Below are 16,938 nucleotides of genomic sequence, written 5' to 3'. Positions count from 1 at the left end.
TTAATGATTCAGAAGTCAGTGATATCATTATAAGTTTTTGTTGTAATTAATAAACGAGAAGGTATTCAGAGCTGTAGAATCTATACTTGTTCAACATATTTAAAAAGCAACAACAGGTCCCTGATATGGGATTCTAAAATGGTCATTTGTCGCTGCCTTTTAAAAGATGATGTGCAACAGGTGCCTACATTCTCTCCAATTACCACATAAGTTTCTTGGCCATATATAACCCAAGTAAGTGTTGCTTAGGAATATTGGAATAGGTGAGAAGAGAAAAAGGGAAAACTATGTTAGAATCTACAACAAAAATCGTGTAGATGTGTGTTTTCACCTTCAACTGGTCCCTCAATGTTCTTTGGCTATTTTGCTGTTTTCCTAGTTGAGTCACCACCTCATATTCTGCACCTACTCCGTTTTCCTCAAACTTGCTACTTTGTGCCTCTCTCCTCTCTCAGACCGCAAATGAGCTCTTCTCTTTCTCGGAGAAGGTGGAAGCCATCAGATTAGTATTTACTGGCAAAACATCCCTGCTTTCTCAATGCCTGCTAGGCCAGTAGATCTTAACCAGGGGTAACTGAGCCCCTCCAGGGCAATGTCTAAAGGCATTATGGGTTGTCATAGATAGGTGAAGGTGGGTACTGGGATCTAGTAGGTAGAGGCCAGGGATGTTTCCAAATATCTCACAATGCACAAAATAGCCCCCAAAAGTAAGTAATTATCTAGACCAAAATGTCAACTGAAGCCTAAGTTGAGAAACCCTGCCCTAGGCAAAGTGAAGGAATCTAGTTTTCCTGTCTATGAGCAATTGGTTTGCCTCTGCTCTAGCTGTCTTCCACACACAGTTCCATGATCTGGCTCTATCAGTTAGCCTCTCTTATTCCTAGTTCTTCGACCTCTCCCTCTGTATCAGTTCCTCCACATCATCATTTAAATACAATTGTGTCTCTCCTATATTTTTAATCCCTTACTAATTTCATTGAGTGATAATCCATATATAAATAACTGCATTGACTTACAGTATATAATCGGAAATGTGACAGTTGTATATATCTGTGAAGACACTGCTAAAAATAAGATACGGATTGGGGATACCTCATCCAAAATGCTTGGGATCAGAGGTGCTTTCAACTTTGGCTATTTTTTCAGATTTTGAAATATTTGCAGATACTTAACCACTTAGATAACCGTAATTCAAAAATTCAAAATCCAAAATGCTCCAGTGAGCATTTCCTTTGAGTATCATGTCAGTGCTCAAAAAGTTTTGGATTTCAGAGCATTTCAGATTTCAGATTTTTGGATTACGGATGTTCAACATGTACAGAACATTTTCATCATTTACAAAAGATTCCCCATGTCCTCTGCAGGCCACTTCTCCCTCTTCAGGCAACCATTGCTCTGCTTTTTATCACTATGAATCAGCATGCATCGGACATAAATAGAATCACACAGTTTACAAATCATATCTTTTGTGCAAGATTTCTTTCACTCAACTCATCTCTTTGCCCAGGAACCCTTCTCCAGTTCACATGGATAATTCCTACTCATCCTTTAGGTCTTAGCTTCCTCCAAAAATGTGCTGCGCCCTCCCAACAACCCCCGCTTCAAGTTTGGGTGAGGTGTTCCAACTATATGTTCTTTTAGCTCACAGTACTTATCTCCACTATTATATTTTATCAGATCATCTTTTCATTCATTAAACAAATGAATGCCAACAATGTGCCAGGCACTATGATAGACATTAGGAAAGCAACAGTGAGCAAAGAGCTGCATTAACTCATTTAGTCTTCATGAGAACATTATGAGACTGCTACTATTTATTACTTCCATTACATGATGAGAAATCAAGGGACTTGCCCAGGATCATCTGGCTACTAATTTTAAGAAATTGTTTATCTGTCCCCCTTACTAGATTTCTCTTTCAAGGCAGGGACTATGACATCTTTGCTTCTGTGTTTGGGTACCTACTGTCTGACCCATTATGGACATATCACAAGATGTTTGTTTTAATAAATTAAAAATAAGAAATATGGCAAATTGAGTAATGTTTGCCATACGTATTCAAGGTTCATGCAGATCTTTTCCTTTTTAAAAATCTAACTTTAAAGACTGCTATTTAAATAAATCTTATACAAATCCTTGCCAAAAACAAGGATTCTTTCTCTAATTTACCTGTGGTCATTTCAATGATCAAGTGTACAAAGCTCCCTCACTGCCTACGAGTTAAAGTGACTAAAGAGAGGCCTTCCTTGTCATTCACAATCCTCTAAAATCTGGCCTCCACCTTACCTTCAGTAACCATATGTCCTAGACTTCTCAGGAAAATAATTATTTGGATATTCAGCGTACTAACTGATAACATTTGAAATTTCAAATGAGAAATCATGGTCAACACGATTACCACCCTTACACTCTAAAATTAGGTTATATAAACCTTTGCTTGAAGTCTGATGGATAACTTGCTCTAGGCTTCAAATATATGTCTTGCTTTCCCATGTCTTTTCTCTTTCCCCTCACTTGCAATAAAGAGACGAATCTTGTCTACCTCTCCAGATGGTATACATCCTTCAAAGCTCAGTAAATCTCATTTCCTCTGTGAATGCTTCCTGGAGGTTCCCAACCCACAGTGATACCTCCTTGCTTTAGAGGCAAAAACTTTCTACCTGATTTACTCAGCATTTTACTGACGATTTATGCATTATAATTTCATATTTAGTATGTTTCTGCTTTATGTCAGTTACGGCATGGAAAGGTCCTTAAAGGCAGGTACTGTATCTTAGGATTTTTAATATGTCACAAATTATCCAGGACATCTGGCAGCCAATAATATTTAATTGATTAACCTCCTCTACATAACTGAAGGTTTAAACAGATTTGGTTAAAAATAAGATACATCAACATTAAGTTAATGTTAAGATAACCAAAAGTTTTATACAGGTTGTTACATTTTAAAATAAAGCAAATTGTGGAAGTCAAAAGCCATGTAACTTTTTTTTTGTTCATATTCATTTAACATGAGACTACAGAAGTCTTAGAAAGGTTGAGGCAATGTGAAACAGAATCACCCCAACCAGTTGCTTTGAAACCAGTAATCTTCACAAATAAAATAATTGTTATTAAAAAATTAAATAGTATTTAAGCAAAAAGAAAAACTCTGCCTGAAACCATCTTTCTTTACCTCTCAGTTTTCTTCTAAAAACTGTGAGGTCAATCCCTATTTATTCTTTGGATCTTAGCTTAGATTTTATCTCCTCCAGGCTTTCTTCTCAATCCAAATTGGGTATCACTCCTATCTACTCCAGTAGCAGCCCGTATTCATTAGTCTAGTACAACATTTTTCCACAACAAATTGTAATTACCAATTTACTTATATATGTGCATAATGAGAGTAGAAAACCTTCTCTCTGTTCACAGTGGTATCATGAGCACTTAGTTTAATCTGGTGCTGGTTCATAAATTAATGAACATAAATTAATGAGACAGTGTTACTTAAATTAGACACTACATAAACTATAAAAGAACATCAACTGTCCATTTTTCCAGATTTCTGCCTAATCTACTAAAAGGATCTGAAAACTAGACAAGCAAGCATGAGTCATTTAAGAGTTAAAAAAAGGAAAAGTACAAAAAAAGTAGTACAAATGATGAGATGTAGGGGTAAAAGTAGAGAAATGAAATTAGGGAAACCTTAGGGAGGTCAGCAGGGGGCAGAATGGGTCAGCAAAGAGAAGGATCAGTAGATGTAGATCAAATTACTTTTGGATCTTCAGGGAATATGTTGTCCACCAGGCGTTTGTAGCGAGGACGCAAAGCGGAACAGCAACAGCATACTCCTGTATTAAAAAAAAAAAAAAATCAAGATAGAGATTATTAATATTGTAAACTGACCTGGAAATTCAAGTTTCTGAATATTAACGGGCTATATAACATACAAAATTCAAACTGCCACAAATAAAGATATACAAATGTAATCAGGGATTAAGAAAAGAGTAAGTTAAATTTCTTATCCTTACTCCAAAGACACGCAGCTTCTAAGAATTTTTGTTTAACATGCATACACGTCCTGCCAAATTCATCTGACAAAGTGAAAACAATGTCCATGCCCCCTTTACCTCCTTTCTGATGTCATCTTCCCACAACTCCGTCATACTCCCACCCACCTGTCGCAATCCACTCTACGCCAGCCACAGTGGTCTCCCTGCTAATTCTACCTAGCTAGGCCCCCTCCTTTGGATCTTAGCTCTCACTGTTCCCTCTGCCTGAGGCATGCCCAAGTATCTACTAACAGCTGTAATAACTCTGTCACCTTCTTCAATTCTTCATCTAAGCCTCTCTGACCACCCTTACCCTGCTCTACCTTCTTTTTCCCATAGCACTTATCACCTAACACATTAAATAAACTTTCTATTGTGGTTACTGGTCCTCATCTGTGCACCCTCACCAGGACATAAACTCAGATGAAGGCAGAGATCATTGTTTTGCTGCTCACTGATGAATTCCAAACAACTGAAATAATCTAAAAATACTTCAGATCAACATTAATACTGACACTGAAATAAATTAAAACCAAATATGTATTAAGCACACAAGCACTGAGCCAGGTCCTGTATTGCAATGATGAAAGAAGCTTATAACCTGAAAAGAAGATTAAGTGAGTACTTAGTGAACACTAATGCAAAGCCAAATATAGTAAATTCAAATTGTTAGCATGGCAGAGACTGGCCATACGTCTAAAAAACAAGTCCTAATGCTTCAAGTTTTCTATCAGAATGGGAAATGTTGTTATTTTCAATAAGAAAGATTCTTAATAAGCTATTAAATTTCACATTTCTGATGTTATACACTCTACACTGCTTTTAGTTTAAAAAAGCTTGAAATATAAATGTAACCTTGGAATGCAAACAATGTCCAGTTCCCACTTTTGGGAAGCTTAGGTTTACCAGGAGAGACAGATAAGCAAATGGTGAAGTGTCTAGTGGACAGCCACGGGTTAAAGAACATGGGTTTGGAACAGATAGATCTGAAGCGAATCAGTCTTCCTCTGTCCAGCTGGGCTGGGTGGGTTGTCTTACTACACTCAAGTTTCCCCATAAGTAAAAACAGATGTAATAATGCCTTCTTCATAATAATGAGAATTAAATAAAATTGTATATAAAGCTCTTATTAAGCAAACACTCAATAAAATGGTAACTATTATTAGTAATGCAGTAAGAAGAGTATTATAATCAGGGTAAGCAGATGATGATCAAGGGCCCTTAAGATAGGATTCCCAATAGCATAAAAACCTTTGTTGTAAACCCATAATTTAAAAATCACAAATTTTACATACGGTTCACAACCGTAACTATATCAGTAGCAGAAGGGACAATTATCACTTTCTGAAGATGACATGTGCAGCACTGTACTAACGATGTTACAACATTATTCACTCACTCCTTTAGCAACTCTCTGAGGGTCATGATCATCTCCATTGGATAAATGAGCAGACCAGCTTAGAGAGGCCAATTTTGTCCAGTAACACCCAGCTGGGGAGGATCTGAGGAACTGCAATTCCAACCCAGACCTGATGACTTCAAAGAGTAATGCCACACTAAACTCAAGTACCAGCAAATTTCTAAATTATTTTAAATATCTTAGCTTTCTATAAATCATGACCAATGAAAATAATTGCAGAAATGTATGTGCCTAACAGATGAGGGATGCATTGTCACATAGGGAAATAAATGATCACCGTGAGTTTCTCGGGAAGGTCAACACAAAACAAAAACATCTTTTTGACCACTTACCAAAAAACAACCCACTATAAAGAAGGCATATAGATTGAAATTTTTAATTTACAATTTCAGGTTTTTATAAAATTATATCAAAGACAATATAAGGTTTAAATAATTGGCAATAATAATAAGCACAAAAGAAATTACTATATAGACTTTTAAATAAATAAGAATACTCTACTTATAAATATCACAAGTAAAATAAAATCATTGGACCTACTCAAGTATAGAAATGTAGCTGACTCCCTTGTTGAGGTAAATTCATAAGGCTTTTCGAGTTCAGCTGCAGGTACCTGAACATAGTCCTTCATGTTGTATCAGACTACTTTCTGGTCGATCTTTCTGACTCTAGATCCTCTTACCTGCTGTTGAGGAAGTGCCTAGTTCACTTTACTTCTAATTAATTAGCAGAGGGCACAAAAGTACTGGAACTTATCTAACTTGTCACTGACATCAAATATAAAGCTATCAAGAACTTGATAATATCCATATCAAGTTCTGCTAGCAAAGCCAACTAGCTTAAATAAGATACTATTAAAGTACTTATATTGCTGGCTTCATAAAAGTAGGTTTTTCATACAGGTTAAATAAGAAAGCAAGCCTACATATACCCCCTTTCCTTAAGGCATTCTTTCAGTTCCTCCTCATCCTAGCTTCTGATCCCTTCCAACAAACTCACTTAGGTCCTAAAACTAATATATTTGTGACCTCATCCCAAATTCCTCTTTCTCAAAAGCAAAAAAAAGAGGGGGATGAGCATATCACAGAAAGTCTCCAACAACTGGCACGTCTAAGCAATATAAATTATTCCTTTAAATTTAATTCTATATTGCAGTTCTTTTCTCCAATTGTATGTCTAGTGCCTTTGCAGTATTTGTCATCTAGGAAATATTCAATAAATACTATTATCAGTAAAAATAAATTAATTCCAGCATATAAAGGAGAAAGTTATCCACTATTCTCCCCCTACAGCATGTAGCATTCAGAACTCTGATTATGATACATTAGAAAAATATGAAATAGGAAGGCTCAAGTGGGGTAACTTTGGGAAAATAGAATTCAGACACAGTGGATAAATTATAACCAAAAAAGTGCCAGGCTGAATATTATAGTAGTGTACACATAGGCTCAGGAGTAATCTATTCAATACAGCTCTCTAAGCCTTAGTCAGTGAACAGGAAAATCCTACTACTTACTTCTCACAGTTAAGGGTATTAAATTAATAATACATAAAAAGTGCCTAGAGTGTAGAAGCCACCTAAACACACTTAATATGCTCTTTTTTTATGAGCAAATTTTACATACTCCTGAAGTAACATTTCTTTAAAGACATCTGTGATATTGTGAAATATATATTTAGTCTTCCCATTTCCTAACAAATAGCTTCTGATAGCCTTAGGTTCTCCAAAGTGCTAAGCGTCATTGTGCATACTAATGAGTTGACTGATGGCTGGGGGCTCAAGGATAGCTTCCGGTGTGGGTTAGTCACAGTAAAGAGCAAGGCATAACCAGAGGGTGGGGACTTTCAGCCATAACCCCTAACCTCTAAGGATGTGGGACGGGCTGACAGTTAAGTTGGTTATGGGTGGCCAATGATTTAAATCAATCACGCCTTTATAGTGAAGCCTCTATAAAAAACCCAAAGGACTGGGTGTGGATGGGCTTCCAGGTGGCTGGACACATGGAAGTTCCTGGAGGGTGACTTACCTGGAGAGAATATATTTGGAAGCTCCTCACCCCTTCTCCGATACTTGGACCTTTGTATCTTTTCCATCTGGCTGTTCATCTGTCTCCTTCCTAATCCCCTTTATAATAAACTGGTAAATGTAAGTAAAGTATTTCCCTAAGTTCTGTGAGCCACTCTAGCAAATTAGCTGAGCCCAAGAAGGGAGTGTGGGAATAATGATTTACGGCTGGCAGAAGCACAGGAAAAACAACCTGGGGCTTCCAATTGGCATCTTGAGAGAGAGAGAGAGACAGAGAGAGTGTGTGTGTGTACCTGAGAGAGACTGTGTGTGTGTGTGTGTGTGCTGGCGGGGAGGGGGGCAGGGGGGAGGCAGTCCTATGAGACAGAGCCCTCAACCTGTGGGCTATGACACTACCTCCAGGTAAATACTGCTAAGAACTGAATTACATTAGAGGACACCCAGCTGGAGAACTGCTGGCTTGGTGCTTGGGGAAAATCTCCCACACATTTGATCACAGAAGTGTTCTGTGTTGTGACAGTATAGGAGAAGCAGCAAGCAGTTTGTTTTTTCTACTCGATACCCCAAGAAAATTCTTCTCCTTTGCTCCCCTAACATCATTCTCATATAGATTCAGCAATGCCTCTTAGTCCTTAAACAGCAGTGATGCCAATTGACCTCTAGAAGAGGAAACATCCTCCTCCTTCAATAATGAGATATTACAGCTAATTTCCAATCCATCCTGCCTCAAAGAGGCATTCATAGAAGGACTTGAGCAGCTGCATAGAGAACCTCAAGGTGAAACTGATAGTGGGGATTAGGCAGGCAGGCACTCAAAGGTACTAGGAGAATTCTGAATACTGGGAACCAATATAGTAAGTGGTTGGTTGACCAGTGAGTACTTCTGGTTTGTGACAACATTTGCTTTCCTATGCAATTCTATAAATTTGGGGACTTGGAGCATTAAAAAAAAAAAAAAAAAAAAAAAAGACCCCTTTAAAAATAAGCAACTTCCACTTTCAAGGGACTATATTATTCAATGATAATTTAACTGGAAATATTGATGTCTCAACCACTAACTGCCACCATGCCACTGACTATACTTGGGATAAAGCTATCCTCCAAAACAAAAATGTTAAGTTAGTAACACTGTCACTGGAGATGAAGAATGCTTAGATTGTATTAATATTATGGAAACCGACTGTATGGCTTTGAATTAAGTGTGTTTCATAATCTATAAAAGCATACAATAATAGTATCTATACCTTCTATGTAGCAATTCCCTCATTTAATTCTAACATGTAACATAATAGAAATTCACTGACATATGTATGGCTCACTAGATTTCATACTTTTAAATGACAGTGCCTATGATTACAGGATTTTGGTCCTTTATGCCCTCACTATATATTTCTATCATAGCACCTGTAACAATCTACCGCTCTTATTTACATATATGTGTCTGTCTTCACCACCAGAATATGAATCCCTCAAATGCAAAGCCCATATATCTTACTCATTGTTATGCATGTCAGGCATAAAGCAGACATTTATAAAAATGCTTTTTCCTAAATAAATAAGGACAACAAAATATAAAGTGAGTTTAACATCTGCTCCTATATGCTATAAAAATCAATAAAGTACACTGCCCACCATAAAACACTAAGTGCCAGAATGATATGGTTTTTTCTGACAAACAGATGACAATGTCAAAGGAATCACTTTGAACAATTCAGGTTTTATTTTTAGGTCTAGCAGAGGCCACCAGTAATCAAGGTGAAAAGAGACAGACTTTCTATTAGAAGATTTCTAAAATTAACCACTTCAAGAACTCTAGCTCTGTGGTGTCCAAAACCCTTTAAAAGAGTCTGCCTCACATATATTCCCCGCAAGGTTAAAATTAAAAGTCAAGTTATTCATTCAGCTGATGTGAGAACAAGACATTTACTTCACACAATCAAAAATATTTAGCAATATTACAGTTCCACTCACACATATCCTTTCCAGGTACCAAAACAATTTACATATAATATGTGTGTGTGTGTATATACACATATATGTCACACGCAGTAAAGCTAAATATGTATGTGTACTGCATATTATCTTACCGGAAAAAAATTAAATATTACTCAGCAGAGCTACCCAAAGACAAGAGCAATACACACACACACACACACACGTATTATATATAATTCTGTATTTATACATATATACACACACACATATTATATATAAAGCCTGTAATATAGGTGTTATTTTAGCACACTATGCTACAAATGACAACTACAAGGACTTAAAAAGGTGACTACATACTTTAAAAGAAAAAGGTTTAAAACTTAAGTTTTGAAACAAAATTTGGACATTTTAGGACAAAGGCTCTCCCATGTCAAATAGACTGCACGGCCATAAGCACCACAGAGGTTCACAGGAGAGAGAACAACTTCTGGCTAAAGTGAAAAGAAGTTTTACCGAGGACATGGAACTTGAACTGGATACTGAGGACTCCCCTGAAGAACGAGTAAGACTGAACTAAAAGGAATAAACTAGAGACAGTGAAGGACAACTGTAATCAAATGGAACAACACAAGCAACACTAGGCAGGATGGCACATGGGAAAAACAAAGTGCATATTCTAGTATCCCAGAGCTTTGAAAGAAAAGTGGGAAAACATGAAAAGAGTTTGGTGACTAATTAGATATGGGGTCAAAAGAAAAGGAACAAAATAATCTTATCTTCAGAAAAGTGTTCCTTTTAAAAGGATTTTAATCCATTAGAGGAGTATTTTGTTACACGATTCTTTCCACATATAATCGTAAACCTTCTCTCCTTTCATTCTCAATTTCACTACTTGATTTTAATTCCTAGGCACATAAACCTTATGGAAAAAGAGGACAACAAAGCAATAAATGGAATTAAAGCTCCAATTCTGTTTTAAAAGATGGTCTTCTCCTTACATTGCAATACTTTGCTCTATAATAGGCATAACACAGACAAAACTCTTGTACACTTCTCCAAACAATTCTGGGAAACTGTAGAAAAAAATAAAACAGCACCTTTTTTTCCCGAGGCAACTAACTGGTTTATACACTGTATCTGATTTTTTCCCACTATTACAATTTTTAAGGTAAAAAGTTTTAATTTTAGACATTATCCTACTTATTAGTAGTCAAGTTACAGACTTACATTTAGATTTAACTTTACTATATTTTATCATATTTATTGGAAAAAAATTAAATATTACTCAGCAGAGTTACGCAAAGACTACAGCAATAAAATACAGAGTAATCCCGGCTTTTGGAAAATATTATTCTGAGAGATTTCATTGGAAAAGCTTCTAGAACCATCATTTGAAAAAAAAAAACAACACAAATATTAAAATCAGATAATATAATTCCCTTTTCATTTCATCTGATCCTGGCTTAGTTTGCAAAATAGGAAACAACCCAATGGATGAAAGAGAAACCAGAGCTGCAACCAGGAGAGAAAAGTACTCATACCTCTACCCCACCACTGTACAACACTGCATGGTTCATCCCTATTTTCAAGACCATATCCCTGGACCCTGCATGTCACAGACCATCTTCAATGTGCTCAGCTGGCAGAGTCTTGGCAAGGAGACTATACCGCCTCAGTGTCCCAATCTATAGAGGTAAGTAATCAGATGATGCAAAAATAAAAACTGAAACAGTATGTGATTCCCTTTTGTAATACATAAAAGATTAACTAATGTCTTCTACAATGTCAGTAGTACTCTCAGAATTAAAAACAGAACATTTTCATTGTTGTAATTTTTTTTTAAAAAGATGTAAGCAGTGACTTTCTTCTTTAATGCAAACCATGGTGCTATTACATTGAAATTTACTTTGCATAATTAATATGTTTTTGAGGACGGTAGTAATTACGTAGCGGTCTAAGATAAACGTTAGGGATCATGATTAAGAGGGAGAAAAACAGAGGAAAGGCATAAGGCAAATCAGACTATCCACAATTTATAATAGAACTGAGAGTGAATTTACAATAGTACTAAGCACTAACATGTTCTAAGAGTCCTACTAAAATGCAGTCTAACAAAAGCACTTGGTGGCAAAAATAAAGTGTTTCCCTATATTTGTAGGGAAAACAGTTGGCAAAGTCATTATGGAGACAGTTTCCATTTCTAGAGTGCATTTCAACCAATCAATCAATATCTTTGGAGCTTTCTATAGGAAATTACTTCCATGTCTCAGAAAATCTTGGTAAATACACAAAGTAACAAAGCTAGCCATGTATAGTAGTATTTTACCTTAAAAACGGAGATCTGTGTTTCTGGTAACAGCTTCCTTTAATACTAAGAGCACAAAAGAAACTGAACTTACAGCTTCCCTTTTATTAGCCTATTTATAAGCTAAATATTTCCTGTAAAGGACTTTTAACAACCTGAACAAATATTCATGAAACACCAAGGAGCACTGTTAAATTGTCTTTTTGAAAACTGCTTTTGTTATATCAATGCTTGAACATAAGCTAATGACCCAGGAACTGTCACTCATTTCTAAACCACTTTAAAAGAACAAATTATTTTGAGACAACTAAAACTTTCTGTAATTCAAAAATACTATTAAGGTAAATTAAAAATTCCCCTCCCATCATGGCCCTCATGCACACTCATGTTCATTCGGCAGCCACTGCCCTAGAAAACCACTTCCCTTGTAAAACAATGTAGAGAATTTAGCATATGACTTTTTTTTCTTGTGTACCTTAGGTGTTTGGGAAACTGTCTTTATCTAAGTCATGCAATAGGTAAGTTATAATATAGACTGCACCTCATAATATCATCTTATATATTATAATAACTGAATCATAAACAGCACTATAAAGAATCAGGAGACCAAATGAGTGAGAAAAAAGACTTCACAGGAGATGCTGATGTGATAAAGACCTATCACTGGCAACAGGGAGCTGGTATTTGTGACTAAGACCACTAGAATTTCCCTATTATTTTCAAATGCTGCCACCAGACCTCATTGGGGAGTAGATTTTTTAAGTAATTTGTATAAATGAATACTTGGCAGACTCACATCAGAAATAAATCAGGACTAAATGGTCTTTAAAATCCTAAGCCAAGTATTTCAAGTTCAGTAAAGGAAAAGTGAAATTATCATGATCAAATTTTCCACGTTTTTCTAAAACATGACCAGACCTTTGAAATTTTCTCTTTTCTTGAGATTGTGCTAATATGTTTCTCTGTATTTCATTCCATTGTGTTCTTAAAATTATCAGTCCTTGGGATTTATTTTACATGCAATGACTAGAGAACAGGTTACACCTTTGGATAAACTATTCTATTCACCTGTTCCTGTCTTCCCTCGAGAAGACTTCTGCTATAAGAGAGGAAAAGTGACTGATTTTACTCATGAGTCTGGAAAAAGGAACCTAGTAGGCTCTAAAACGTAAGCATCAAATCTATATCTGCACCATCTGCACAATATACAGATAAGATACATGGACTTTAAAGAATGCTCCAGTAATGAGGAAACATCAGAAAAAGAAATTAGGAACATTTTAAAATGCAAGTAAAAAGGAAAACATGATTTTATAATAAAGTTACCATGTACATCTTTCCCCTCTGTGAAAGAAAATTGCAACCTTGGAAATGTGAAGTCCTCTCTAATATATTAGACTAAAATATTAATCATTTTATAAGTTGCAATTAATTATAGTCAAAATGCTATAATAAAAAGTGAAAACACCATTTGACTTCCACACTTAAAATACATAGAAAGTTTAAACTGATTATCATAAAAACTAGGTGGACATGGTGGCACACACTCATAGGCTCAGTTACTCGGGAGGCTAAGGAAGGATGCACCTGAGCCCAGGGGATTGAGGATGCAGTGAGCTATGATCATGCCACTGCACTCCAACCTGAGCAACAGAGCAAGATCCTGTCTCAAAAAAAAACCCTCCAAAATTTTTTTAAAAAAAATAACTTACAGGTGTGTTTCTTGAACTATAAATAAATTTTGGCAGTCAGTAGACATATATCTTAAAATGTAATTTTTAGTATCTGGCACCACACATTTTGCATCTCTGTGCCACAATAAAGCTTTGACTACACAAAATAATAAGATACAAAATTTTTTTAAATTTCTTCAATTTCATCATTTTTGATGTGGTTCTTGTGTTTAAAATGTGCTACTTTTACACCCCCCCCAAAAAAAATACTTCAGTCTGTTAATTTTAACTATATAGTACATCATAGACATTTACAAAGAAATTTGAAATCACAGATAATACAAACGGTTTTTTTAAAGTCACCATAATACATTCTGAAACTGTGACTAATATACTGCATTTCTTGATCAATGAATTAGCCTTTGAGACAGCAATTCACATTAATATTTGAAGTATATTGTTTATAATTTTTATAACATGAAGCTAATAATATACATTTTTTTCTAGTCTTACAACACAAGAAAGCTAATAATCAACTATAACCCTATAATAGATTTTAACTATTTTATTCATTGACTACTCTGGTTTTAGTCTTGACAGTGTGATTACTGACCTTGCTGCATTTATTTTAAAACTCAAAAAAAAAATATATATATATATATATATATAAAATAAAATAAAAATAAAATAATCTAGCCACAATGAATACCAACATCAGCCTGGCATATTCATTACTGTATATACTACTGTTCTGTTTTAGGCCTTAGCAAAATTTGGGACGAGGATAATTATTTTAACAACTGTGAAGGAAAACACAGGATCAAGGACAAAGTACAGGAAGGCGATCTTTCTACTAAAACCCAATTTAAGGCAACTTTACCTAAAAGCACTCACTATACTTAATATAGCATAAAGACTTATCTTTTAAAAATTATAATCAGGTCTTCAGGGAGAGAAGACCTTATTAAAAAAAAAATTACTTCCCTCTGCCACAGGAAACATATTACTTATTAAGAACTTCCTCATTCAGATTTTTGCAGAAGCCAATATATTTGTATCATTTTTATACTTCTGTGTTTTCATATTTAATGTCCTCAAATCAAATCAAGGTATTTCTTCATAATAATTTTTATATAGTTCTCTGGATGCTCTTCATCACATATTATTGATTGGAAATGGAGCGCAATGCATTACCTGCCTGCAAGAGCTAAATTTACTGATAATTGAAGGACGCTTTGCCCCACTTCATAGATTCTGCAAAAATGAACTGCTGTTGCATTTGACTAACTGCACAGATTGTGGTGTATTTGAAGGCTACTAAGTACAATTTATAATGCATAACAAAAATCTTCATTATTTTAGTTACAAAATGCTTAGCACAGGACATATCACATAATAAATGTTAAAGTATCAGGTATTACTCAGATATTTAAAGGACATCATGTGAAAAAGGGACTAGTCTGTGATATCCTCAAAGGACAGAACCTGGATGTAAATATATTCCTGAGACTCAAACCAGAGGTCAGACTAAGGAATCTCTCTAAGGTTTATTCTCTCAAGCACATGACATTCCAACTCAAATGCAAACAAACATTAACTAATTTTTGTTGAAAGTAGTATATAAGGTACTGTGGAAGATAAAGAAAAAAACCGTAATGCAAAATATTATTTAACAAGAACGTACATGCTTGAAAGAGTAGAAGGATCCACCTATAAACAATATAAATAAGATATAAGACAAATGAGAAAAATCGAAGTCTAGAAAAGCTTCTTAGAGGATGTAAAAGATGAGCTCAGCCAAGCATGAACATGAAATGAGTAGAACAGATTATTTCTTAGAGACCAGAAGATGAAAAGACTTTTCTGAGTTGGACTGATTAGGACAAGTTTCTCCTTTCAAGAAACCTGAGCTTTGAGTTAGCCTTTGAAGAAAGGAAGAAAACGAACAGAGGGAACAGGGTATTCTAGAAAGGCTGAGGGAAACAGGATGTTCTGCTGTAATAAAATGACTAGCCCAGCTGAACTGCAGATTTAGCTCTGGAGCCTAGAGAAGAAGAAACAGAAAGATAAATTAGCAGTAGCTGTACAAGCATATATGATAACATATACTTCTCTCTCCTCAAAACTTTAGACAACCTTGTACATACATGGATGTTAAGCTTGGACTTTGTAGGCACTGTAAACAACTCAAAATGTTAGAGTAGGGCAGTAGCATGATGAAAACACTGTAATTATGTGATTAGTCTTTTCACGTGTCAAAGGATAAAAAATTACTTTGTGAAAAAATTAAAGATAATTATATCAATAACTATGAAGAAAAATGCAGAGTCAAGGACAAAGTATAGTAAGGAGATCTTTCTATTAAAAATCTCTTTTAAGACAACTTTACCTAAAAGGATTTACTATACTTAATACAGCATAAAGAGTAAACTTTATAAAATATAACCAGCTTTTCAGATTTCTATTGAAATTGCCTTCATCTGTTTAATTAGATATTTATTAATGTCATTTCTGAGTATATAAAAATACTGAAGGGGGTATGCAGAAATAATTCCTTTGGCATAAAATGCTAATAATCATACTTTGGTAATAAATGATCTCTACACTGGTCCTTAGTGTTCATGAGAAACAATCTAATAAGCATTCATTTTATGACCTAAGAAGTATCTGTACAGCAGGTCTTAGCAAGATACAGCAATTACATTAAGTCCCTGATACTTAGTTTAGCACAAGCTAAATGTCAAAAATGCCAATCACAGTGCTGTGGGTTTTTAAATTTTAATTGCTTAAAAAAAGAGGAAACTAAATCTACTAATGCCAATTTCAAATTGCTTCATTCATCTTCACTTAGTTCTGTTACCGCTTCTTTGTAAGCCAAAGGACACTGCTTCCTACTGAAAGCTGAAGAGAGAGATGTTTTGGCAAGAAGCAGTTCTTCTCAGTGCGCACTGGCAAATGAGGTTAAGCAGGAGATTGTGACTCAGCTAATGCTGGTTCCCAACTTTTCTCATTTTAATATTTTGATATGTTCCTTCTGAATTAACTTGCCATTCAGGTGACAAGAAAGCCTCCTGAAGTTCTTGGTAAATAAAACACTTTATACTAAAACGAGATGAATGTTTAAAGTTCAAACCTAGACTCAGAATAACAACGTTTTATTCTTCCTAAGAAGCATCTGAATGTGGCATTTCCAATTTGTCAAAAAAAAAAAAAAAAAAAGAAAAAGAAACAACCCTGACATTTTCCCGGATGCCTTTTAAAAGGCCATGAAGTTTATAGAGCAAAATGAACACATTAGAAAAAAATGAGAACAAAACATTTTATTATATGTCACACAAATATTGAGAATGGAAAAGGTAATTAATATCCACAATTAGACAATTTAAAAGATAGTTCCTTCAGTGCATACCCACGAAAACTCAAATCACTTATTTTAAAAAGTATACATGATCAATAGCTTATTTTCGCTTTATACACACACGCCAACATATTTTAAACAGTAAAGTCACGTAATACTTTGTCAAAATAATGATCTCCCCAATTTATTT

At 35.1% G+C, this 16,938-nt stretch overlaps 1 protein-coding gene across 9 annotated transcripts in view; it reads right to left on the bottom strand.

The window, feature by feature from the left end:
* EFR3A (EFR3 homolog A) overlaps nt 1-16,938 on the bottom strand; it is a 101,631-nt gene that overhangs the window by 65,017 nt on the left and 19,676 nt on the right. For 5 of the 9 annotated variants that reach the window (XR_003120778.1, XM_025393858.1, XM_025393863.1 and 2 more), the window contains exon 2: nt 3,754-3,830. Coding sequence is in view for 2 of the 9 variants with exons in the window: in XM_025393863.1 (XP_025249648.1) it covers nt 3,754-3,830 (77 nt within the window). In the remaining 7 variants the exon portion in view is untranslated. Of the gene's footprint in view, nt 1-3,684; nt 3,831-16,938 lie in introns of all 9 variants that reach the window. The other 4 variants (XR_003120779.1, XM_025393861.1, XM_025393859.1 and 1 more) reach the window with 1 other exon arrangement.

This window comes from Theropithecus gelada, chromosome 8 (genome assembly GCF_003255815.1).
Source record: "Theropithecus gelada isolate Dixy chromosome 8, Tgel_1.0, whole genome shotgun sequence".
In the NCBI taxonomy this organism is placed as follows: domain Eukaryota; kingdom Metazoa; phylum Chordata; class Mammalia; order Primates; family Cercopithecidae; genus Theropithecus; species Theropithecus gelada.
Note: the sequence above shows the minus strand (reverse complement) of the source record. Positions and strands in the feature narration are given on the sequence as shown.